This window comes from Zea mays, chromosome 10 (genome assembly GCF_902167145.1).
Source record: "Zea mays cultivar B73 chromosome 10, Zm-B73-REFERENCE-NAM-5.0, whole genome shotgun sequence".
Classification (NCBI taxonomy): Eukaryota; Viridiplantae; Streptophyta; class Magnoliopsida; order Poales; family Poaceae; genus Zea; species Zea mays.
Genome location: NC_050105.1, coordinates 135911177 through 135937016, shown reverse-complemented (window position 1 = coordinate 135937016; position 25840 = coordinate 135911177). Strand labels below are relative to the sequence as shown.

Genomic DNA, 25840 nt, shown 5'->3' with positions numbered 1-25840 from the left:
TTAACAGCTGAGAATTAGGCGTCTTGAGGGTACCCCTAATTATGGTCCCCGACACCTATTTATTCGCAATAAAAGAACAATGACTAAAAAACCGATTACCGAATAAATACCGTTTCCGGCCGTTTCCATCCCTAAAAAATTGAGTTTCTTGTACTTTAAACATGAGAGACAACTAGGGCACATCGTGATATAATGAGTGTGTCTAAAACTTATGCCTTAATACATTCATTGCACTGATTATAACATTTAAGAAATTCAATGTATTGATTAATTTTGTCTTCTATTTCGAGGATAGAGTCAAGACACGTGTCTTCTTGGAGAGCTTGTACAACCTCATTAATTAAGAGTATGAAGTTAGAGCCTCCTTTGGAATGGAGGGTTAGTAAAACATAGAGATAGAAAAAAATGTAGAAATAGAGTTGCATGTGACCTTCAGTTCCATAGAGAAATTTTCAGGAGACATGTTGTAAACCTCATGATCCAAAGGAGGCCTAAGAATTTTACTACAATGCTCATGTTAAAAATCCTACAAAATCTCAATACAATGATCGATTTCATATGAATTTTATAGGATTTTTAGCAACTCAATCCTTTGTTCCAAATGACCACATAGAAAAAAAAAATCCATATAGTTTTAATCCTTAAAATTCCCTTCACTTGTCCTTTGTTCCAAAGGAGGCCTAAGAGACATGTTATGTATTAGCCACTATTTATACATATTGAAGTTTAACTATATTTATGATGTATAGGCTGTGATAGTATTATACAATTTATTTGTTCTCTTTTATATGTTGAAAATGGATAATGCCTTTGAGTTGTACATAACCTAACAAACGTGTATACGTTTTTTTTATATACTTTCTCTCCTAAAGAAAGTTGTACATCCCTTGTGACCACAGGCGAGCAAACGAACTGTAGGCTGTAGCTATAATTTCGTCAGGCACGGTTACCAACGCCGGTGCCCGGTGGTGCCGACTCGTCGTCCGACCTGGCAGGTAGACAGGCGCGTGACGCTTGCAACGTGGCGCTCACCGACTGGGTTAGACAGCGTTGTTGCGGTGCAGAGCAGCAGACTAGTCAGGGTTTGGACGGCGTGGTCGCGGTCGTCCATGCCAGCTACGCGCTGCTGCGATCTGAAGGCCGGGCCGGGCCGGGCCTCAATGCCCGGGCTTGAAGACGATCGCGCGCGCACCCCCGCTTCGGTTTCGAGTTTGGACGACTTTGGACGCGGACCGTTCGTAGACAACGAAATATCTTCTTCGGGGTTGCCATCCGTGCAAGGCAGCCATAAACGCCGCAGCAGGACTACGTCCATTGTCAAGACAATTGGATGCGCCAACAGGACGAGACTGCTATCGATACGACGGGTTACCTGACTCTGGCAGACATGAAGCGAGGAAGAAATCACAGCAGCCCGATCCGCAAAAGGCACAACTCTCAGCAGAGGCAGTGTGTTGTGTGTGAAAGATCCATGACGCTAGGTCGCTAGCGCTAGAGATGTCCAAATGGGCCGTGCCCATCGGGCGGCCCGTGGCACGGCACGGTTTTGGCCCGTCACGAACACGGCACGGCCCGGTGGTTGACGGGCTCGGGCCGGCACGGCCCGTTAGTCGGGCCGGGCTTGGGCCGCTGCCGTGGCACGCCGTGCCGGCCCGAGCACGGCCCGGTTTTTTTATTTTATTTTTCAGAGCATTTATTTGTATATTAGAAGCAACTTTAATAGTTTAGACACAAAATAAGTTTGGTTTAGTTGGCTAGAGTGGTGTAGCTAGGCATTCCAATGCTCCAACCAAGGTTCGAATCCTAGCAAAGTGAATTTTCTGTCTTTTTTTTACTTCATTTTCTTCCCACCCGGTCAAAGCACGGCGGGCCTTAACGGGTTGCGGGCCGGCCCGGCACGGCCCGGCTATGTGCGGGCCGTGCCTGGGCCTGGGATGTGGCACGGTGGCCCAGCCCGGCACGGCCCGTCACCCTAACGGGCTGAAACGTGCCGGGCCGAAGGCGGGCCCGTGCCGGGCCGGCACGGCCCACCCGTTTGGACATGTCTAGCTAGCGCAGGGGAAAAAAAAGGCCACCGCATCCGCATTGCGGTCGAAGTCGATGACACGGCCGTGTGCGCAGTTTTCGCCGTTCTTGTGATGTGTGTCACGCTCACACGCAATAGCTGGGCTGCATTATCGGCTGGCCTGGCCGGGGCGACGACGCCATGGATCATGGTGCTTGCGTTGCGCATACCCAAGGAAAAGAGAGACAGTTTTTGTGGGGCTAAAACAATCCTCGGTTTTGCCTATGAAAGTGTGTAACTCAGCATTGTACAGATCGGGCTGGGAAAGATATCTACTGCGAATTCATGATTAATCATTTTTTTATTTTTTTTTGCATCATTAATGTGTACTCTGTTATTTGAACCAGTGAGGCTTGCTACTCTTGCAGCCGAGCACTGCGGGATATGAAATTGGGAGTCGGCATCTGCGTGATATGAATTCTGGAACGCTCTGCAACTTGAAGAGTGTACATCGTCTTGCTCAGTAACTGAATGGAGAGAAACCATTCGCTTAAGGCAAGTAGCGCGTTCTATTTCGTCGCATCTGGGACCTGGCTGCTGTTGAACTTGATCCGTGGCTTGCCCATGCTGAAAATGAGGACTCTGGACCTCATGTTGTACTTGATCACCCTGTCGTACAGCAGCTTGCGGATGTAGTGCTCAAGGTCCGACCCGATCAACCGAAGCGTGTACTCCGACAGCTCGGCCCCCTGTTCCAAAGAAAGCATAAATAAAAGCATTAAAATGAGCCATGCATGGAGACATCGAGCAGTGTAGGCTTCTCTTTTGTGATGGCATAAACGAGATTCGACTTCTATCTATATCAGTCTCTATAGGTTGTTACCTCGTAGTGGTCGACGAGGTCCTGGAAGTCGTTGAAGACGAGCTGGCAGGCCTCGTCGGTTCACGGGAACTCGTCCTGCGCTGCGGGTCCAGCATGAGCGTCAGCTTGTCCATCTGCGTCTGGTCGAACGCGTTCGTCTCCGGGTCGATGTACGCCGCGTAGATGCGCACGTGCCGCGTCGTGCTGCTCAGCCACTGCCCGCCGTACTCGCGGCTCATGTTCTTGCTCTCCGCCAGCGGCTGCCGCGTCCCCCTTCCTCGCCTGCGCCTGCTCCTCCGCGCTCTGCGGCGGCGGCGGCACGCTCGCCACCTCGGCCTCCTCCTCCTCCACCACCACCACCACCTGCTGCTGCTGCTCTTGGGCTCGCGCCGGAGGGACCCTCACGCGTCCCGCCGTTCTGGCGCTCGCGAACCGTCGCCCGGGCAGCGACAGCTTGGGCGGGGATAGAAACGCCGTAGTCGCCATGGTGCGGTGGCCGTGGCCTTTTTCTGCTTTGGCTGCTGCTGGTTTCTATCTCGGTCCTCGACTCCGCGTGGAGCAACTGCCGTTGCCGTGCGTTTCAGCCACAGGCGTCTTACTCTTACCGCGCGTGGCTACGTACTTGAGTTGAGTGGATAAGGCCTGTTTCTGCCACTGACTTGGGTTTCGGTTTGCACTTTACACTTTGCACAGCGCGGGATTGGGCCAAAGCAGGCTTCCGGGCTCACTGGGCTGTGAACGCTGGTGCGGCTGCCTTCAGATTTGGTCTCACACAGGGTATATACTGAATAGCATCGCGTGACATTCCTTTAAGATCCTTTAGGCTGTCCGCAGTCACGGACTGCGAACGTAACTCTAAAGATACAGAGTGAGTATATGTGATGCAGCGGTGGACTGTAAAGCAAACTCCACACTCTCTCTCCTACAGATGCTACGCCAAATACAGCGTTCCAGCTCCCCTACGCTAAACCGAGCGGGCCCAGGCACATGCATGCTGTTTGCTGTGGACGGCGGGATGTGGTGAAGGCGGGCCCAGCTCCCCTGCTGTTTGCTGTGGACGGATGTGGATGGAGTGGAAAAAAATATAATATAATATATGGTAGTTGGTATAGGGTAGATATATAGAGTAATTGTGACCGCAGAGAATTGTTGGATAGAGTAGAAAATCTCGCTGACCAGGATGGAATATTCCTTTTAGGGTAGAGAAATAGGGTAGTATGAGTGCGGATAGCCTTACAGTTGCGTACTTAGAGTAGTAAGCCACTTTCATCGTCACTACAAAAGCTGGAAATGTGCTGCTTATCTCTCTCTTCTGGCTCTGATGATCGCGTTCGCGTCACATGGAATGGACGGCAAAGGGAAAGGTGCCAGCCACACACGGCCCACCCCTACACGGGCTTTAGCTTTCCCGGGAGGGAATCGACAAATTGAATAAAGGTCAGACGTAAATTCAGCTCGCACGAAGACCCGCAATCCGGAAAACGGAAGTCCTCCAGCTTGTATATACACTAACAGCACTTGAGCAAAAGATCGAAAATATTTTGTTTGTGCCAAACATATTGTCATTCAGTAAATCCATGTCATCTCTATAGCATATAGATATAGAGCAGAAACTCCAACCAAATTGGTACATTGCCATTTTACTTTTTTTTTGAACGCAGCACTGGTCGTTTTACGCCACGTACTTAATTATGACCAAGAACCAAGCCAACTTTACAGCCTTACAGGATGTATAAGCAGCAACCAATGTCTGTCGATTGGCTGCTCATGCATGCAATAATCAACAATCTCGGCACCATCCATCTATCCTTCTCACACAAACCACAGACCAGTCGCCCTTTTAGCCATGCATGTCAAAATCAAGCAGGCAACAGCCGGCCAGCAGCAGCAGCAGCTAGGAAGCAGCTAGTCGACATACATGCCACTTTGATTAGAGTTGAAGGCAAGACAACGAACGCTCGGCGTCGATCCATCCATCCATCAGTGGTCTCCCCCAGCTCTCGGCGCGCTAGCTTTCTGCATCATCAGACGGTGACAGGTGAGAAGAGACAATAGCTAGTCTCATGGTGTGTGTGTGTGTGTGTCACACAAACTTCACCGCAACGGCATGTCAAATGCTTCATCGGAGTAGAATTGGTAGCATTCCTGGTGCAGATCCTTAGAATTCTGCATGTCTGGAATTCTGGATGGGAGGAATCGCAGTTGCCTGAACAAGCAGGTATCGCCAACGTACGGCCTACCGAACCTAAATTGTGAACTGATCCAGGAAATTTTCTGAAGTCCTTTGGGGGTCAGGGGTGGGAGCATCCGTAGATTCTATCCGTAACAGCTGGGCCTGGACCACACCAATGGCTCCCTGTGACTGCCTCACTGGAGGAATGAATTGTCGTCACGAGTTTTTACTGCCAAAGTAGGCCTACACTGGGCCCCGGGCCGAAAGGACAGGAATTTCTTCACCTGGAGGGAAGGACGGAATTGAGTGCGGTGCGTTGCGGTCCAAGGTTACAGGCATAAATGCAACTTCTCATTTACATTACACCCCTTAACTCAAATCAATAATAACAAGGAAGCCCCAAATTTTACCCTACAAAATTTAAGAATTGGATTAGAAGCTCTATTTCTATTCATTTTTGGCCTAAAATTAGTTAAGGACTCAAACAAATTGTGAGAAAGAGTTTGGACTGTGATCCGTTACCATCCCTACGCCACCACATTAGGTCATCTCTAACCATTCCTCTAATATTTCTCTCCCTATCTATACTTGCTATTATAATTTACTACATCTCACTAAAAGGTACCCTGCATATAGGACGTGTCCAAAACATTCACCTATGCAGTTTCTTCTATACACTTAACTCAGTGATTTAACATTTGTTGTCAATTTTTGAAGTTTAAGAAACCATATAGTATTTGTACTACCATAATACATATTATTACCAAGTTACATAACTTAAAAAGTTTAATATCGCAAAGAAATAAAGTAATTAAAAATGAAAAGAGATTAGAGCTTCTCCCATACATGGGTGAGTTATCTCTCACTGAATATGTGGGGGATGGGGGAAGGGGAACCATTGGACATAAAAACCCTTCTACAAGCGACCAGATATGCGGTGAAGTGGAAGGATCTTTTTTTTGTTGCGTGGAACTTTGGAGTTGGTCTTCGGAGTTAGGACCAAGTGAATTTAAGCGCTCACCAGTTCGTTTTTTAGTTTGCATTTTGCTTCTGATTGAAATTTTTTATAAATAATTTCATGTCAATTTTTTTAGTAATAGAGTCGAAGTTCGATGTCTTAGGAAACCTCGTCGAGACAAGAGCCTCGTCGCGGGCCTCCTACCAGTCTACCACCTCAATATGGAACACATGCATCCTTCGGTGGCCCTGAATCCACGTACATATAATTTTTTTTTACGAAGGGGCAGAGCAACCTATTTTATTAAAAAATATGATAAGAATCATTACAAACCAAACGATGAGTTACAACCCATCGACAAAAAAAGCACCTAGTGAAACTAACTCCTTCACACTATCACACTAGACAAGCAAGGATCAGCGTCACTAACATCAATCCAGACGAAACAATAGTTTTTAAGCAAAGTTTATTACAACGACTGAAAATAAGAGTGTAGCTACGAAGCTAACAAGCCAGAATTAACTAGTTCACCAAAAGGACAACCCAGAGATTGAGCAATAGCCAACCACAGAAGTGCGCCAAAATCACCCTTCATCCAGAAATGCGGCGATCTCTCGGACACCACCCAAACGACCGGCACATCACTTCACTTGCTATCTTTTTGATTAGCCGGCTTTCTTGGACCACCATCTCTTTTTCCTTCTCTCTCTGACGAATAGCCCAAGAATCCAGCCAAAAGCAACAGAGAAATATTATGTTAGCAGGATCAAGGAGAATTTTATCACAAAAAAACAATCATTTCTAGTTCTCCAAATAGCCCAAAAACACCTCCACACCCAAATATCATTAAATTGGAGATTCTGTCTTTAGATTTGTTCAGCCATCTGTCACAAAGTTCTCCAATGCTTTTTGGAATGAAATCAAGATTTAAGGCAATTTGAATCACTCTCCATACAAATCTAGCAATAGAACATTTAAAGAACAAATGTTCAATCGATTCTAGACCTCCACAAAAACAACACTCACTAGAGCCATGCCAACTTCTTTTTTTCAGATTATCTTTTGTAAGAATTTTATTTCTTACCACCAGCCAGATGAAGATTTTGATTTTTTGTGGTAACTTAGACCACAAGAACCTGTAAGGAACAGTCGCTTGATCAATCGAATTTTTCTTATATAAAAAATTAACAATAAAACCTTTGTTACCCATACACCTTCTCACTCTATCTTCTTGAACTGACAGATTATAATGAGCACATAAAGCAACTAATTCACCATAAACCACTTGAAGATTACCCATCATCCTTCTTCTGAAGGAAAGAGCATCAAAATTTGAGGACAAGACCTTATTAACCGAAATATCCTTATCAAGAGCCAAGTCAAACAGAACAGAGAATTTATCTGCCAAACGACAATCACCAATACAAGAATTTTTCCAGAAACTAGTTTTACAACCATTACCAACAGCAACTTTACAGTATTTAAAGAAGACATCTGAGACTTAGAAGTTTTTTTCCAAAACTGAAAGTCATTTTGTCTTTGTTTAATTGAGATAAGAGGTTTTCCCTTGATATATTTTTTTTGTAATAATCTTTTGTCATAAACCATTTGAATTTTCCAAATTCCAAAGCCACTTTGACAACAAAGCATCATTCATATATTCCAAATTCAAAACCCCTAAGCCTCCTTGATTTTTAGGAGTGCAAATAAAATTCCAGTTAACCAAATGGATTTTTTTAGCTTGTGAGCCTCCTTGCCATAAAAGTCTCTTCCTGTATAAATCCAGATTCCTAATAATAGATTTAGGAGCCGGATAAATCGATAACATGTATTGAGGAACATTAGAAAGACAACTATTTAATAATGTCAATCTCCCCCAGGTTTAAAAATCTTCCTTGCCAACCAGCAAGCCTTTTATCCATCTTTTTCCATCATTGGACACCAAAGTGATTTGTTGATTTTCTTATTATAAATTGGAACGCCAAGATATTTCATCGGGAGATGCCCCATAGGACAAGTAAAAATATCAGCATACATACTTTCAAACTCATTGGCTCCCCCTAAGCAGAAAATTTCATTTTTGTGAAAATTGATTTTCAAACCAGACATGTGCTAAAAAAGACAAAGAATAAACTTAAGATTTCTAGCACCTTCCAAACAATCTTGAATTAAGAAAATAGTATCATCAGCATATTGAAGACAACAACAACCATTTTGAATGATATGGGGAATAAGGCCACAGATCAGACCTCTTTCTTGAGCTTTCTGAATAATACAGGCCAAGCAATCTGCAACAAGGTTAAACAAAAGGGGCGAAAAAGGATCACGCTGTGAGCCTGCCTGTGACTGCCTTCACTGGAGGAATGAATTGTCGTCACGAGTTTTTACTGCCAAAGTAGGCCTACACTGGGCCCCGGGCCGAAAGGACAGGAATTTCTTCACCTGGAGGGAAGGACGGAATTGCGTGCGGTGCGTTGCGGTCCAAGGTTGCAGGCATAAATGCAGCTTCTCATTTACATTACACCCCTTAGCTCAAATCAATAATAACAAGGAAGCCCCAAATTTTACCCTACAAAATTTAAGAATTGGATTAGAAGCTCTATTTCTATTCATTTTTGACCTAAAATTAGTTAAGGACTCGAACAAATTGTGAGAAAGAGTTTGGACTGTGATCCGTTACCATCCCTATGCCACCGCATTAGGTCATCTCTAACCATTCCTCTAATATTTCTCTCCCTATCTATACTTGCTATTATAATTTACTACATCTCACTAAAAGGTACCCTGCATACAGGACGTCTCCAAAACATTCATCTATGTAGTTTCTTCTATGCACTTAACTCAGTGATTTAACATTTGTTGTCAATTTTTGAAGTTTAAGAAACCATATAGTATTTGTACTACCATAATACATATTATTACCAAGTTACATAACTTAAAAAGTTTAATATCGCAAAGAAATAAAGTAATTAAAAATGAAAAGAGATTAGAGCTTCTCCCATACATGGGTGAGTTATCTCTCACTGAATATGTAGGGGACGGGGGAAGGGGAACCATTGGACATCAAAAACCCTTCTACAAGTGACCAGATATGCGGTGAAGTGGAAGGATCTTTTTTGTTGTTGCGTGGAACATTGGAGTTGGTCTTCGGAGTTAGGACCAAGTGAATTTAAGCGCTCACCAGTTCGTTTTTTGTTTGCATTTTACTTCTGATTGGAATTTTTTTATAAATAATTTCATGTCAATTTTTTTAGTAATAGAGTCGAAGTTCGATGTCTTAGGAAACCTCGTCGAGACAAGAGCCTCGTCGCGGGCCTCCTACCACCTCAATATGGATATTGAACACATGCATCCTTCGGTGGCCCTGAATCCACATACATATAGATATATAGTACTCCCTCCGTTTCTTTTTATTAGTCGCCGGATAGTGCAAATTTGTACTATCCGGCGACTAATAAAAAGAAACGGAGGGAGTACTACATGATCAATGTCATGTAGGATTTCTGTGTTCCGCTTTCATGCTAAACTAGTAGTAAGAGTGTGCACAATAATGTTGAGGCTCTTACCTGAGCGTGGTTTTCTAAGCTGCGGCTGTCGTCGGCCTGACGTGGTTCTTCTGGTGATGCTACTACTCCTGTATGTCCAGCAGAAAACACACTGCTGCTAAAGACAACAGAAGTGACCATCGATGCCCACATGTCCCGTGCACCAAGCAGTGCCCGCGACTCGTCTTAATAATTCAGGGAACTCCCCCACATCGATTTTTTTTTGGTACGTTTGGTTACAATAACAAAACGGGATAGGATGAAACAATCTCTTAAATAAGGTTGTTTGGTTCAGTGTCAAAGATTGAGATATGACTATTCTAGTGTTATCCCTAATTATCCTTCAAAATTGGAGGGACGATAGAGGACGCTAGATGACGTCTCTGTCCGCAACCAAACACACACTTATATATCAACGGGATATATTTCTTACTCTGTAATTGATAAGACACTTTTTAACTTATTCATCTATAGTAAAAATATACTAACACATAAATATCTCTCACATATTAATAATAATAATACACTAATATGTTTTGCATAAAATCATATTAGCTTAGGATCTAGTTTAGCACCTATAAAAATTAGCACATGCTAAACTTTTGCACGTTGTTCGCTTAAGATTAAAGTAGGTTGTTTGCACTGCTGTAACTATAATTCATACAGACAAAAATACTAAAAAAGTAGTAGAATCCGGTATAGATTAAAGCCAAACAAACAAATTGTTGATAAACTTCAACACTTAAAGGACGTTTAGATAAAGTGCTAAAATTTGACACTTGCGGTCCACTAGGAGTACGTGACCAATTGTGGGCAAAGAGTGAAAAAGGGTATTCAATACAAAATCAGGTTGGAGACTAATTTTAGCACAATTTAATATATTTGGTGGAGCTAAAATACTAATAAATGCTAAACTTTAACACAATTTTTTTAGCTACTCTATTTGTTTATTTAGTAGCTAAATTTTAGAAACAAGTTTAGTGCTAAAGTTTAACAAGTGGAACAAATAAAGTGTGGGTACGAGTTCTTTTCTCTTGAATAAAGTTTCTGACTAAAGCTGCACGAGCACGGACGCCGGGCACTAGTGTATAGGCTGTAGTTCTTTTATTCGATACACGCTGTACTCTGTCGCAGAACAGTAGTTTTGGTGTGTGTGGTGGGCTGGTGGCAGATGAACCGATGGCAGCGGTGATTTTGTTATGATAAAGGAGGCAGCTCGTTGCCAGTTGCCATGCACACCGGAGCGAAATGAGTCCACGATCATGAGTGCAATTTTGCACGAGGGCACAGTAACCGCGCCTCCAGTGATCAAATGGTTAAACTTGAAAGATTACCTATCCCTCCGATCCGTTGAAATTAAACATTTTCTGAGGATGAGTTAGGAACCGTTTGGATAAGTTATTTCGTTTATTATTTAGATTAAAAATATTTTTAAAACTATTTAAATTGATATTATAAATTACAACTACACAATGAAGCTGAAACTTGAAGCCATTCCAAACACACTAGAAATCTCGAAGCAGATTTAAGTTTTTAAACTATTCTTTAGAAAATAAAAAACTTTAACAAGTTGATAGCAATTTATGTCAAGATTGTGTGGAGAGATAGAAAAAGACAGATTTTTATGACTTCGACACTTTTATAAAAAAAACCGAATCTGACTCTAATTTCTCAGGGCTCTTTGCAGGTGCTAGAAGCCTAGAATCTATACATGGATACCATCATAATAACTTGCCATGCATTAAATATAATGCATGTCCCTAGAGTTATGTTCAGTTTATTCCAGAGGCCCGGACAATCTGCCTGCGCACAACGCCACAAGAGAACTGACGAGCGGTCACTAGTACGTATCACGAGATATATAAACATACAACCGCGTTAGCCAACAAAAAAAAGAAGTGAAAGTAAGGTAAGAGATGATGCACGGCTAAATAGGTGACCCTCGATCGATTATATTTGACAACGCATCGAGTGAAACCGAAGTAACCTCATAACGGCACCCAACAAACAGCATTTTGCTTTGCCACCAAGGCATTGCCAACCGTCGGTCCTATCAGCATGAATCTTCTTCAACCTTTTTTCTCCAAACAAGACTGTGCATCATTTATCATCCCACTAACCTACCGAGCCAATGTCGATTATCCTATGATTCCGACCCTATCCACTACTAGCAGCAAGTCTGCCTCCGCAACGCACGCGTCACTTCTCTATAGTTCGTAGCCCAAAGTAAAAGTCATTTAGATATTTATTTAATTTAGTCTATAAATCCATAAATAAAATAATTTAACTATGCCCAACAGAGATGATAGAAGTGATAATGGATCGTAACACAAATGTTTATTCACAATTGGTTACTATCCTAATTTAATTTTAGTTAAAAAATAAATAAAAATTTAATTCGTTTCTAATTTAGTTTGAATTTTAAATAATTTAGAGCTATGTCCTGCCAGACGCGATGGCCTAGAGCCGACGGCATGCACGCAAAACCTGCGGCGAGGACGGTAGAAAAAACAGGGGAATCAAAATCAACGCCTCAACGGTCCCTCTCCGTGCGGTGTTGGACTGTAAAATTGAAAAGCAGGCGAGGAGGGGGAGGGAGGGTAGGGCAGGGAGGACGGCGAAAAGGGCCGCCACCGTCCTGTGCGATCCTGCCAAGAGGACACGACCTGGAGATCGTGGGGGGAGGTGGTGGAGGTCGCCCTCGCTCATCCAACCGCCAGTGCTTGCTTCTAGACCAACCCCTCTCTCTCGGCTTCTCCGCCTCAAGCCTCTTCCCAATTCCGCTAGCTGCTGCCCATCGGCCGCCGCGAACCGACCGACCGGTGCTGCTCCGGCTCCGCCATGGCCGGCGCCGGCGCCGAGCTGGGCCGCCGAGCCGCTGCGAACGCTGCCAACACCGCGGGGGCCCGCATCTAGGCTCGGTAGATTCCGCTCCTGCTCTTGTTCCCAGCTTGCTTCCGTGTCGCTGTCGCTTCAGCATGACAGGTTTGCCGCGGGGATTGCGATTTTTAGCTTGGTGCCACAGTGATGGCTGGTGAGGCGCGGCGCGGGTAAACTTACGAGCAGTAGGGAGACTGTCCTGTCATGTGATCCTGCTCTCCCGCCCGTCGCCTGTGCCCTGCCGTGCCGTCGGTGGGATCGTAAAAAAAAAATATGGCTCTCACCGCGTCCTCGGGAAGCAGGAAGGTCAACATTGCCATGAGTGGCTACGCTGGTAGATTCGGGCTCCTTGTCTTCCCCGGCCTAATCAGTGTGATCCCGATGTAGGGGAGTAGACGACACTCCAACCACCATCCTAATCAGCCCTCTAGCGGCGCCGGGGCCCCGCGACGAACGCCGCCCGTCCGCCCGCCCGCCTGCCTCTTCCGCCACCTACTAGAGCAACCACTCACTTGCCCGACAGCGTAGCTAGCTAGCTCCGCTCCACGTCCAGATCACTCGAGTAGGCCGGGCGGGGGTGCTTCAATTCCGCTCCCAGTTCCGTTCGTTGGTTTTGCTTGTTTTTCGATGTGGGTGCGCTTTTCTGCTGCTTATAATACTGTGATCTTGGCAGATGGTGTAGGGGGGACTGGGAACTGCGGAGAGGAGAAGTGGAGGTGAGAGGGGCGACGACAAAGAGAGAGAGAGAGATGGGAGCGATTGGAGGCGACGCGCCGGTGCAGTGGGACAAGGTGGATGGGGCCGAGGTGGCCAATGGCGGCGGTGGAGGTGCTGCGGGAAGGCTGGAGAAGATACTCGTCTCGGTGAGGCTGAGACCGCTCAGCGACAAGGAGATTTCAAGGGGGGACCCGGCGGAGTGGGAGTGCATCAACGACACTACCATCATCTCCCGGAGCACCTTCCCGGACCGGCCCACTGCTCCGACTGCGTATTCGTTCGGTTAGTCCTTTGCAAATCAGGCTTCTTTTATTCAGCTGGTCTTCTGGATGCAGCATTTCATTATCTCTGCTGGTTCTGTTCAGAAATTGGCTGTCCCACAGCTACATTCAATTTGAATACTCATGTTAAGTTGTATTCTGAGAGGGAAACGTTGAAGTTTCATAGTCTATCCTTTTGATATTGCTCAGAATTCAGAATATTTGTCTTACCTCCATTTCCCACCTAATCAGTTGTTTATCACTATAATTACTGTCGTTTGTTACTAGCAGTGAAAACACCTTGGCTAAGTTGATTTTGGAGTAATGGTATGAACAATCTGAAGTGACTCTTTCAGTGTAGCATGATGGTCCTCTCACTTAGAGACTATTTTATCATAAAGAAACTCCTAAAATTTAAACGTACGATTCCATTGTAGTTGATTTTTTTTTATCTGGATAGAGTACAGCCGTACAGGTAGTCAGTGATGCTTTACTTTGCTCTTTTCACAAGTATGCGCTACAAAGTCTCTTACTTTCCAGCTATGTTGTGTGCAACTTATTTGACACAACTATGTTTTTTTTTGTCAGATAGGGTATTTCGTTCTGACTGTACTACCAAAGAAGTATATGAGGAAGGGACCAAAGCAGTTGCCCTCTCTGTAGTTAGTGGCATTAACTGTAAGTTAACACCTACTTCTTTTTTCAGTTTTTTGAACCAGAGTATTCCATGAAGCCACTGAAATGTGTTTCTTTCCTCCTTTATTTGTTTGTGACAGCAAGTGTTTTTGCATATGGTCAAACAAGTAGTGGAAAAACATACACCATGACTGGAATAACGGAATATACAGCAGCAGATATCTATGATTACATTGCCAAGGTAACCAAATAATCATTCCTAAGATTAAGTTTGTAACATGTCTTCAAAATGACACCATTTCTACTTGCTAGCTGATACACGTGGCCATTTTTTTCTTGCAGCATGAAGAGAGAGCGTTTGTATTGAAATTTTCAGCAATCGAAATATATAACGAAGTTGTAAGGGATCTTCTTAGTGCAGAAAACACATCGCTTAGACTTTGGGATGATGCAGAGGTCAGAGCAACAAATAGCTATATTTTCAGAGAAAAGAAAAGAAAGAGAAGAAAAGGTATCCTACCGTATCCATGCACTGATTATGATTTATGTTGTTTACTTCTACAGAAGGGAACATATGTAGAGAACCTTACAGAGGTGACCTTGAGGGATTCAGACCACCTGAAAGAACTTATTTCTACGTGTGAAGGTGGGTACTGTTAGTAGTTTTGTTTAATACCTAATCAGTGATTGTTATCATCTCAGTGTACTTTGTGTTCTTGTACCAGCTCAAAGGAGGACCGGAGAGACATACTTAAATGAAAACAGCTCCAGATCACACCAAATACTTAAACTGGTTTGCCTACTGCCTGGTTACATGTAGAAAAGAAAATGGCTTGGTAGATTCATGTAAAATAGCCGTTGCCTAATTCCATCACTTATGATTTGATAAATGATTCTTTCAGACTATTGAAAGTTCTGCTCATGAGTTCTTGGGTAAGGACAAGTCAACAACACTTGTTGCTAGTGTGGTGAGAAATAATAATTTACTCATATTTCTTGCATGGCAATAAATGGGTAAGTAAAGTAAGTATAAACACATTACATTGTACCATGCAGAACTTCGTTGATTTGGCTGGAAGTGAACGTGCATCTCAGGCATTATCAGCTGGGACTAGGCTGAAGGAAGGTTGTCATATTAATAGAAGTCTACTTACCCTAGGAACTGTGATTCGGAAACTAAGGTTGCAACCTTAACTCAGTGTTTTGAGTTCCAGTATAGTATGTGCATCATGCGATATAAAAATAGCGTTTTTTAGCATCAAATGGCTTACCTGTTTTCATTTATGCAGCAAGGTAAGAAATGGGCACATACCATACCGAGATTCAAAGCTCACGCGCATATTACAACCTTCTCTAGGAGGCAATGCAAGAACAGCAATTATTTGTACAATGAGCCCAGCCCGGAGCCATATGGAACAGTCAAGGAATACCTTGTTGTTTGCAAGTTGTGCAAAGGAAGTGGTGACAAATGCCCAGGTTAATGTCGTTATGTCTGATAAGGCACTGGTTAAGCAATTACAAAAAGAACTTGCAAGGTTGGAGAGTGAATTGCGATGCCCAGCTTCATATTCTGGTCTTGAAGCATTAGTGAGAGAAAAAGATAATCAAATCCGGAAGGTACTTGCTACTTCAGACTTTTTCATGTGTATTCATATCAGCATCTTTGTACATGAAGAAACATATTAACCATAGTGAACTAACTACACATGTTGCATACGCCATTTAGTATGCCAGTTGTCCTCACCGTAAAAATATGACGAGTTCCATGACATGATGTAAAATTTCACTTGTTCTTTGCAGATGGATAAAGAAATTAAGGAACTGAAGTTACATCGTGATCTTGCTCAGTCTAGACTGCAAGATTTGCTCAAGGTTGTTGGAGATAACCACGGTTCGAAGCACCCCCTGGTAGACACTTCACTGCTTTCTAGTTAATCAGATTTACCGTTCCTTCATAACAAAAGAAATTTCTCTTTACACGTGTAGGCTTCTTCTGCAAGAAATTTTACTTTTGATGTTCCTCAGCCATGTGAGGATGAGCAATCGACGACATCAGAAGCTATCAGCAGTGGCCAAAATTTTAGGCTTCAAGGACGCCTGACAACACAAAGAGATTATAGGTCACAGCAATCTGAAAATGATGTGCAGTTTGCTACCCCTCTTAGCTATTCAATCAGCAGTCCCCCATTCAGTGGGATGCCTCCAACTAATGGCAGAAATGATAACTCTCATATATCTGATGAAGATTCAGAGGATCTTTGCAAAGAAGTACGGTGCATAGAGACCAATGAAACAGAAGAAAATGAATGCTTAGAGTCGTCAGCTGTGGGAAGCAATAGTCTGCAAGATTCAAATTTAGCTTCCAGCATGCATGGGAACGACAATACAAATCGATCTGTGAATTCTGGACGGAATGATGCATCTTCTATTACCCTGGAACAACATCTGGAGAATGTCAAAAAACCGTTTGCCAATCCTGGCATGGATCTGGGATCCTCTACACGTAACTCGTCAAGCTCAAAAGTAATTGGCAGAAGCAGGAGCTGTAGGTCTCTGATGGGTTCTACTCTGTTGGAAGACTTGGAGAAAGAAGTTTGCACCCCTCCAAGCAGAAGTTTCATGGACTACCCAGGGAGGCCCGAAACATGTCAAAGAAGGGTACCCGCACTGAACTACGATGCAGAGAGTGAAGCTTTATCCAGGGCAGGATCAATGCTATCTGAAATTACCACCACGAGGGGTGGACTGAAGGAAAACAGCTCTGCTGCTGGTGATACAGAATTTGTTGCTGGCATAGGTGAATTTGTCGCGGAGCTAAAAGAAATGGCCCAGGTACAGTATCAGAAAGCAACGTGGTGATCAGATGTGAAACTGGAAATGTTCTGGTTTTCCTTCTGGCATGGCGCATTTTATTACTGTCCTAATGAGATAAAATCTAGCGTGCAGCTATGCCCTACAGTTTTTCATTAGCTCTTTAGAACAATCTTACATGCAGAATTTGAGTGAAACACCCTTTTTTTTTTGGCATGTTGTCATTGTCAGGGTCATAATGGAGAATTGGCTGAAGGGACCATAAGGAGCGTGGGGCTGGATCCCATTATGGATATCTTGCAATCACCTTCTCGCTGGCCTTTGGAATTCGAGAAGAAACAGCAGGAGATCATTGACCTGTGGCATGGATGCAACGTTTCCTTGGTCCACAGGACTTACTTTTTCCTGCTGTTCAAAGGGGACCCAGCCGACGCCATTTACATGGAAGTGGAGCTTAGGAGGTTATCATTTCTCAAGAACACATACTCCAACGGAAGCATGGGGTATGATATGGTGGCAGGCAGCTTGAGCACTTCTCTGGTTTCAAGGTAACTCATCTTCACGTTTTTTTTTACTACACCTTTGCTGTGTAGCGTCACTCAAACTACTCAGTGACCTGCTGTGCAGTGCAAAGAAACTGCAACGCGAGAGGGAGATGCTCTGCAGGCAGATGCAGAAGCGGCTGACGATCCAGGAACGGGAGAGCCTGTACACCAAGTGGGGAGTCTCGCTGTCCTCCAAGAGGAGGCGGCTGCAGGTCGCTCGGCGCCTTTGGACGGAGACCAGGGACCTGGAGCATGTGAGGGAGAGCGCGTCCCTCGTGGCCAGACTGATCGGGCTCCTGGAGCCTGGGAAGGCGCTGAGGGAGATGTTTGGTCTGAGCTTCGCGCCGCAGCAGTCCACCCGGAGGTCGCACAGTAGTTGGCGGTATGGCCGTTCTTCTCTAGACTGACTGAGCTCGAAAGACGCAGCTGACAAAAAAACAACAACAGTTATTCCGTTGTTTTCGTTTTGTGTAGTGCCTGATTTTTTTGCTGTCCTCTCGGAAAATAGAAATTCCTGAACATTTTGTGACCAGTCTGCGAGAAAATTTGGTAGCATTTTCAAGATTTATTGATGTTTACAATTTGGAAATCGTCAACGAGAAATCGAATCGGGTTTAAGACAATAAAACAAAAGAGAAAAAACAGTGCTGGTACTGTTTCTTGCTGACGAAGCAGCAGTGCCGCGGACGGCAACGATCAACGTGGCCGATCTAGATACCGGCGAAGTTCATGGCGGTTCCCGCTGTCTTTGCCGGAGTCGACGACGGGAAAGACCGCGGCCTTTAACTAAAAAAAGGGGGGCAAAACTGCCTTTAAAATCACTTCGAACCATGGCCAGGAGGTAATTCGAACCGATTTTTGAGAGTTGCGGGATAAAGATGTTTGGTAGTAGAGTTTAAGGGGGAAAAAATCAAACAACAACAACAATTTAAAAACTTGAAACCATGGCTAGCTCTGGTAGAATGTTGGGCTGTGTGCCTGGCTGCCTGTGTTCCATTCCCCCTTTATTTATAGATAATAAATATTTCATCACTGTGTTTCTTTCGCAAATCTCTAATCTCTAATACTTATTAATACGGTAAGGTAGCCTGCCGTTCTGCCATTCTGCGATCTCAGCCGTCCATTCTATCCTGTAAATAATCTCAGCCGTCCACGTCGCACGGTGCACGTTCTGTCGCCCGCATCCCGCCGGCGGACGCGCCCCGCATCCCGCGACCTTCTTCCTCTGCTGCCTCGTGCCCGCATCCCGCCGGCGGACGCACCCCGCCCCGCATCCCGCGACCTTCTTCCTCTGCTGCCTCCACGGGAGCCTTCTCACCACGCGTCGTTGCGTCAGATCCGTCTGCCGCTAGAGAAAACCCTACCCAATGACCACATGCATTCTTACTGGGGCGACGCCACTATTGGCGCAGAGGAGCCGATATGGCGCATCGCATGTACTCCGTCGCTGCCCTCCTCGACTCCGCCTCTTTCTCCAACGCCACAGGCAAGGAGATGCCTGCCCACCGCCCCGGCACCCCCCGCCCTCGCCGTGCACACCCCCAAGCCCCGCGGATCACAGTCGCCTCTACCCTAGCGGGAGCCGCGCCCGCACCCACATTACCCGCACGATGGCAAGAGGCAGCGGCACAAGGCCACGGCGACTCCTCGAGCAGAGGAACCCGACCGAGCGCAGCAACGCAAATCTTCAATCTCAAATCCCTGCTGCGAGAAAAGGTATTTTTTTCAAGATCTTTGTGCTCAATAGTCAGTAGCTCACATCAATTTTGATTTTCGCCAGTGGCAAATTTTTTAATGAGAGCTTCCGCGTAGAGAGCTCCCACAAGTGGTATGGCTCGATAGAGGTTATTTGGATCTGTGATGCGATAGAAATTCATGGGTTTTTAGGATCTGTTGTGTACATGCATGGTTTAAAGATAGGGGTGACGAGCAGCCGCGGGTGGCTGAGCACTTGCTGTCTTGCATCAGGGCTGAAGGCAGCTGCAGGGATTACGTGGCTATAAAGATGGATGGCTCGAGTATTCTGCGACTTCTTTAGAGTAAAGTGCTTTCGGCAAGGAGAACTGCAGTGGGTTTGCTCATGGAACTGATCTGCTTAAGAAGGTGCAGTTTCATTCAGAGTTTTTTTCTTAAAAAATTATGACAAAGCATATGTATATGTGATGCCATCTTAACTGCCGATCACCACCAACACTCTGATTTCGAACAGGAGAGAAATGGTTGAATTGCTCCTGCATGGATCGAGAGCAGAGTCGATCGTGGAGGCAATGGATGTGCTGCTGGAGTACCTCCGGAGCTTGCCCGCAGAAGAACAAGCCCCAATCGCCGTTCTACTGATGTGTTTGGATGCATTGGTATACAACTTTAAACCCTGAATCTCTTCTTGTTGTACGCTTACATTTCCACTTCCACGAAATCGTATTTCGTTTGCTAGCCGCCTCAGACATCGCCTGGAATTTAATAGTCTGCAGAGAACTCTAACTGAAACGCATTGCAGGTGGAGCCAAACAGAAACAGCACGTACAGAGAAGAGGCGATCAAGACCATCGCACGTTCTCTGAGATGCTGCCTGTCAGAGGACACTGCCGTTCCCAGCACTCGGAGAGCTCTGCTGCTGCTTCTCAGGCGACCTTCACGCAGAGGACTGGATGCTGGAACATGCCGGCTTCGTTGACCACTCACGGGCCACCACTGCCACTTCTGATGCTGTTGTACACGTACAGTGCTGCACACCCGGTCACCTTTTACACACAGGAAGGCACAACACAGTATCGACGAGTAGTTTCTGAAGTTCGCTTTGCGGTGCCCAGGACAAGGAAGCGACCGAAAACGATGCGTGGCTGAGACACGTGGCTGCGGCGCTACTCGGCAGCCGTAGCGAGATCAGGAGACCGTTCCTGGAGGCGCTGTCCACGTGCCTGGGCTCCCCCGACGCCGGCCTGGTGGGGGCGTGCCTGACGATGGCCTGGTGGAGGTTATCAGTGAGAAAGTAGATATCTGGGTAAACCACCTCTTCAGCTATGATTTTGCACTCTGGTTTTATGCAAATGTTGCCTATCATATTATTGAATTGCAATTATTTTTTTGTACTGGTTAAATACTAATAGTGCCATGAGTTAACGTTAGTGTTTGTAATTTTTTACAGGCTCTTGGGTGTCTCTTGTATAGAATCTGCACAGAATATTAACTGTTGGTTATGGTTATGGAAGGTCTTGTTTTCAGCTCATAAATATAGGTTTCAAATTTTAGTTGTTTTTTTATTAGGATGGTCGAATATAAAAGTAACTGATTTTATTGTATGTACCTGATTAATCTAAAAGCATTGAAATAATTATGCTCTTGGCTCGAGTATGTATCTGAAGTATACAGAGAAATGGAACGTGCTGGATGCGCTCCAGATAGAAAGGCTAGAGAAATGTTTCATATAAAAAAATTTACTACCGTCGCAACGCACGAGCACATACCTAGATGAGTCTGTCTGTTACTGCGAAAAGCTACATACAAATTATAATTGAGGACACATTTTCATTACTAATAGTTTTTTGTTTTCCTTCTTTTTTTACCTGAGGTTACAAAGGGTGCAGGGTATTCTCCACGTCAGTGTGTCCAATAATCCTAAACAAGGCAATATGTATTTGCTCTTTATTATCAATTCATGTGAAAATCTGAAAGAACGTGGAACCTGAAACTATTGTCTGGTGGGCTGGTGGCTGATTTTCATTCAATTGGGCTGGTACACCTCTGTTTTGACTCCCATACACCAAGGTATTTAGACACCCAGGTCCTCTGAATCCTTATTGTCATGGTCATCTTGTGTCGTGTCTAGATCTGACGAATTGTGTATTGTTTAATGCACAGAATCGAGGGCGCCTGCATCCGTGGGAGTAAGACTCTCCGGCTTTGAAGGAGGAGACAAAGGCCGAAGGGCAGACACATTGCCTTCTGTTCATGCTGCTTGATGTTGAAACACCAACCACTCACCAGTCATTTACTCTCTCACTTGCTCATTGGATCATGTGCACCGCCATAGTTAGAAACCTTTATGTCATAGTTAGAGCAATGCATTGGGATTTTTTTTGCTATGCACAGAATACGAAGGTTATATTATCTCTCTATATTTTGAATGGGAGTCATTGAAGCCTAGGCAAGGTACTTGTATTTGGATCTGGCATAATTACAATCATCCTGTCATCATCAGTTTCACTCCTCTGGCTGCTCCTTGTGTGTGTGTGTCCACTAATGCGTTCAGCATTGCAACTGCTGCTGCCAAATGCTGAGGTATGCCCTTTATTTTTCAACAAAAAGTGTCTTTGTGACTACAAAACAAGTTAACGTTCAACATTGCAGTAATGTAGCAAATTTTGTTCTGAAATTTTTTTTATCTTCAATGTCTGGTTCGTCCGTCCGTATAAAAAAATGTTTGCATTCTTCTATCTTCAGGCAGCAGTATACATAGCTGGTTCAGTTTGTGCAGCATTCGTTGCCAACATAGATGGTCACTCTGATAAAACTGTCACCTTCAATGGGAGGATGCTCAGGTCTGTCAACATCCTTCACATAAGTTCCTTGCACTTGTGTTGGGAAAGAAAGATTGACCACTAATATGATTCACAAGCCTATTTTGTCTATTTTTAGTGGATTGTAATATTAAAACCCACGAATGAACATGAAAAATGCAATGCCTCATATTACTAATTAATGTAATAGTTGGAAAAAGTTAGATTCGCAGGTCATAATAATAAATCAAATTGTATGCTGTCATTTCCTTGAATTATACTAGAATAAAATCAGAAGCTCACAATGAGATTTATTGGTCTAAAGTGAATCAGAAGTTAGTTCACATAAAAAACTATGACCATGCAGTTACATGTGTTGCATAGCTCCAGAAGGTGGTAGCACAAATCCCATAGGCCCAGTAACCCATCCATAAAAGTTTTTTGACTGATTGCTTGATTCCCTATTCTCACTTGTAGGTTTTGAGACCGAACCTATATGTACCACCAAAACAATATCCTAATTGCAAGTAAGCGCCAGTGCCAGTGCGCAGCGGTCTCTCCTTGCATAGTTTTGTTGTGGGTACCTAATGGCCTCGTCTCGCTCTTCTTGGTTCGGTTGTGTTATGCTACTAGGGAAGGTGACCTTCCTCTCATCATCGCGATTGACTAGCAACCAATGGCCCTGATAGGTGTTATGCAAGTGTAGGGCGACATCACTAATGCTCGGACAACGGATGTGGTGAGACGGACGCAAAAGAAGTATAGATTTTTGTTGCTGCAGTTAGCTGGCTGTGACTAATTAGTATGGATTTGGTGTCATGTTATTAGGCATTTCGATGGATGCAAAGCAGACTTGGTTGTTTGCGATGGAGGCTTCGGATAGTAAGATATCATATGAGTGCAAGAGAACTACTCCCACCATTAACTATAACAAATTTTGTCACCAGTGAGGATTACATGATTACTGCTCTTTTGGGTGACTATAGTTACTGGCCACCCTGATATTTGATACAATTGATCTTTTTTTTTATCTCATGCTAAAGAAATTTGGTGGCTGGTGGATCTGCTTAAGAATCAAAAGTCAGACAAGGTGGACATCACCATCCAACCGGAGGAGCAGGAAGCCATGAATGATGTTCTAGCAGCCAGGTGACGCCTGATGTCTTTGTTCAGTTGATATAGTTGTCTGATTTTTTTCCTTCTTCCAAGTTAGAACGGTCTTTCTTGTACGTGTATTTCTACTTCTTGAACAGGTGGAGGCTTATTAGGCCCACTTTATCATTTGATTTAATATGTGTGGAGTAATCCTTTTAACCTTTTGCCTTATCCGCATGTACTGTGGGCTTCTAAGACTCATTTTGGTGTTTGAACATGCATGAAGCTAAAACCCATCAAAATCGGTTCAGTATTGGTTGTTGGTAAAGATTTTAGCGAGGTTGATGACAATATATATATTGTTCATTTTCATGTAATCGTTGTGAATTAATATTTCATTGAATGATTTATATTCTATCGCAATGCACGACACTCTACTATCATATATAGAACTAATGATTGCAATGTGCTGGTGAAATAGTTAGATTAAAATAACAATATAACACACATTTATACATAATTTACCGTGATATTATACTTGTGTAAACTGGAAAACGAGAAGTTTCTGAAGTAAATTAGCTTCAATGCCCGACTCTTCGTGCGAACTGGAAAGACACTTTTGTCATTTCGTTTTCTGAATTGTGACCTGTCAGATTCCAGGGCGATTCACCGCATGCTGCACGCACCAGGTATTTTAAGGGGTCACACTTGCTTGTTTCATGTACTAGCACAAGAAGAGACCGTACCACTTCCTCGAGCCAAATCGCCAGCAATCCACCATGGCTAAACCAGAGGGGCCAACCATTGGCGTGAAGCTGTTCGTGGACAAAGAGAAGAAGAAGGTGCTCTTTGCTGAGTCCAACAAGGAGTTCGTCGACGTGCTCTTCAGCTTCCTCACCGTGCCGCTCGGCACCATCGTCCGCCTGCTGGATAAGCAGTCTCAGTTGGGTTGTCTCGACCAGCTGTACAAGAGCGTGGAGGACCTCAACTTGGAGTACTTCCAAACCAATGCTTGCAAGGCGATGCTTCTGAAACCGCTCAACGCGGCTTCCGGCCACTGCTGTCGCCTCAAGATCAACATCGATGGAAGCGTTCCAAGGGTGGTCTATGTCTGCAAGGACACGCGGTGCAACGCTCTCAGCGACAATGCGTTCAGTTCGTTCCCTGGCACGGTCTGCAAATGTGGTAAGGTCATGGAGTCCATTGGACAGTTCCCAAAATACGATGGTGACACTGAAACCGCCGCCGCCACTTGTTCAGAGGGTGGAGTTTTTGTGAAAGGTTGCTTGAAGTTTATCGTCACTGATGATCTCCAGGTTGCGCCAGCATCTACCTCTCTTATGATGTTTGTCTTCGAGAAATTTGGTGTGCTTGATCCAGCTGTCCTAGAGCAGCAGGTTCTGCAGTTCAGTTCAGAAAAGGTTCGTCTATCTGAACTTGTGTGTCGGGAAAAAAATAAACAAACCCCACTGTGCTGTAATTACTATGAACTTACCTATTTAATGTTCCATTTCATGCAGATAACATGCTTGCTGAAGAGATTGTTGACGTCTAAGTAACCTCTCACTGATCATTATTTCGAAGCTCCTGTTCCACAAGATGATGCAAGCCTAGAAGCGCTTGTTCAGAACTTACATCCTAAACAAGAAAACGAGGACCAGGTCTTGTGTAACTGAATCTTGGAACAGGTTATGGAGCTACATAGGGCTGTCCTGCTGCTGAGTCGTACCACACTCAGCTCCGTGCTTCTGCATCCTAAGAAGACCAAGAAGCTGCACCATTACCATCGTGTGTATTAAAGCCGTCGTTGTTGCTTTACTCTATGATTAGCCACAATAATAACTATGTATGTCTGTTTTCCTGCTGGATTTGTAAGTTTCATTTTGGCCACTGATATTTGGTAACTATTATAACAGTTCGAGCATATAATAAATATAAACATTTGATTCGAGGGTTGGTAGGGTCACACGAAAGCTTGCTCTTCTACTAAAAATTGAGACGTCCCTATATTTTGTTGCAAATACGGCAATGTCTTAGAGCATCTCCAAGAGATTGCTAAAATTTTGTTTCCAAAAATCTCGTATTGGGGACTGCTGAAAAAAAAGATTCGTAAAAAAATATTAATCTCACAGCAGACTGCTAAACAAAAACACCCTAATATTTTTTGAAACATCCTACGTGGGCCATCACAGCTAAATGAGCCTGGTTTGCTGCCCTTTTATTTTCCTACTGTCCTTCTAGCTTAGTTCCATGTGCCTTGATTTATTTTTCCGGCGACAGGAGCCAAGAGGCCAAGCGATTTGCACTGAACTACTACTACTTAATAAATCACTATAGAAGTGATGTTGCTTCTACTCCACCAAGAGGGTATGCTTCTACTCCAGTAGGACAAAAGCAACGGACGTCGGGGTGCTCCTCCACCCTGGAACCACAATTTCACTACACCGGCGGGGGCATGGTCTGCAGCACCTCCCATCTGCAGAGACGGAGGTGACACGGCTCTGGATCTGCTTGTCCATGAACCGCGACACATTCATCGTGGCGACTTCGAGCTTGCTTCTCCCGCCATGGCTCTCAAGGTCGAAAAGAATGCGGCAAACAGGTGGGATGTGCGGGTGTGAGATGATTGGGGAGACTTTGCCTCATGCAAATATACGGGATGAATCGCCGGAGAAGCGTCACCGCGAAAAAATGGGGAAGGATGCGGGTTCTATCGGAGGCGGAGAAAATGGAGTTTCCCTCGAAAACGTTTTTTCAGGGCCTTTTAGCAATCTCTTGGAGATGCTCTTAGGCCACTTTGCAATTGGCCCTTGCCTTTATCTGATTTGTATGATCTTTAGATGCTAAAAATCATTTT

At 44.4% G+C, this 25840-nt stretch overlaps 2 protein-coding genes and 1 pseudogene across 10 annotated transcripts; 2 read left to right on the top strand and 1 right to left on the bottom strand.

Annotated features, from left to right (window-relative positions):
* Positions 1-2450: 2450 nt before the first annotated feature.
* Positions 2451-3634, bottom strand: LOC103641886 (NAD(P)H-quinone oxidoreductase subunit M, chloroplastic-like; annotated as a pseudogene).
* Positions 3635-12013: 8379 nt separating this feature from the next.
* Positions 12014-17973, top strand: LOC541864 (kinesin-related protein15). 9 transcript variants are annotated; one of them, XM_020545239.2, is made up of 14 exons: positions 12098-12464; positions 13097-13422; positions 13989-14078; positions 14177-14277; positions 14379-14492; positions 14601-14682; positions 14762-14829; positions 14939-15004; positions 15093-15217; positions 15326-15653; positions 15837-15944; positions 16023-16868; positions 17079-17395; positions 17460-17970. In XM_020545239.2, the coding sequence occupies exons 2-14, from the start codon at positions 13173-13175 to the stop codon at positions 17797-17799; spliced, it is 2835 nt and encodes a 944-aa protein (XP_020400828.1). In that variant the 5' UTR covers positions 12098-12464; positions 13097-13172; the 3' UTR covers positions 17800-17970. The 9 variants fall into 9 exon arrangements, with proteins under 9 accessions (XP_008663418.1, XP_020400828.1, NP_001292741.1 ...); NM_001305812.1 differs by having other exon boundaries at positions 12211-12464; positions 17475-17973; XM_020545240.2 differs by having other exon boundaries at positions 12230-13020; positions 17475-17973.
* Positions 17974-19337: 1364 nt separating this feature from the next.
* On the top strand, positions 19338-24934 carry LOC103641885 (uncharacterized). The gene is given in 13 exon segments (XM_035963512.1): positions 19338-19495; positions 19602-19746; positions 19890-20109; positions 20203-20393; positions 20538-21157; positions 21251-21670; positions 21867-21930; positions 22366-22415; positions 22522-22627; positions 22717-22834; positions 22932-23037; positions 23637-24404; positions 24504-24934. Coding segments are annotated over 2 exon segments (798 nt in total). The 5' UTR covers positions 19338-19495; positions 19602-19746; positions 19890-20109; positions 20203-20393; positions 20538-21157; positions 21251-21670; positions 21867-21930; positions 22366-22415; positions 22522-22627; positions 22717-22834; positions 22932-23037; positions 23637-23762; the 3' UTR covers positions 24660-24934.
* The last annotated feature ends 906 nt before the right edge of the window (positions 24935-25840 follow it).

What these genes read in the sequence shown, in the direction of transcription:
- LOC541864 (XM_008665196.3), top strand. Translation starts at nt 13,173, where the DNA reads ATGGGAGCGATTGGAGGCGACGCGCCGGTGCAGTGGGACAAGGTGGAT. An exon ending in TCTATGATTACATTGCCAAG is followed by an intron (nt 14,278 to 14,378) that starts GTAACCAAATAA and finishes TTTTTCTTGCAG; the next exon opens with CATGAAGAGAGAGCGTTTGT. An exon ending in ACGGTTCGAAGCACCCCCTG is followed by an intron (nt 15,945 to 16,022) that starts GTAGACACTTCA and finishes TTACACGTGTAG; the next exon opens with GCTTCTTCTGCAAGAAATTT.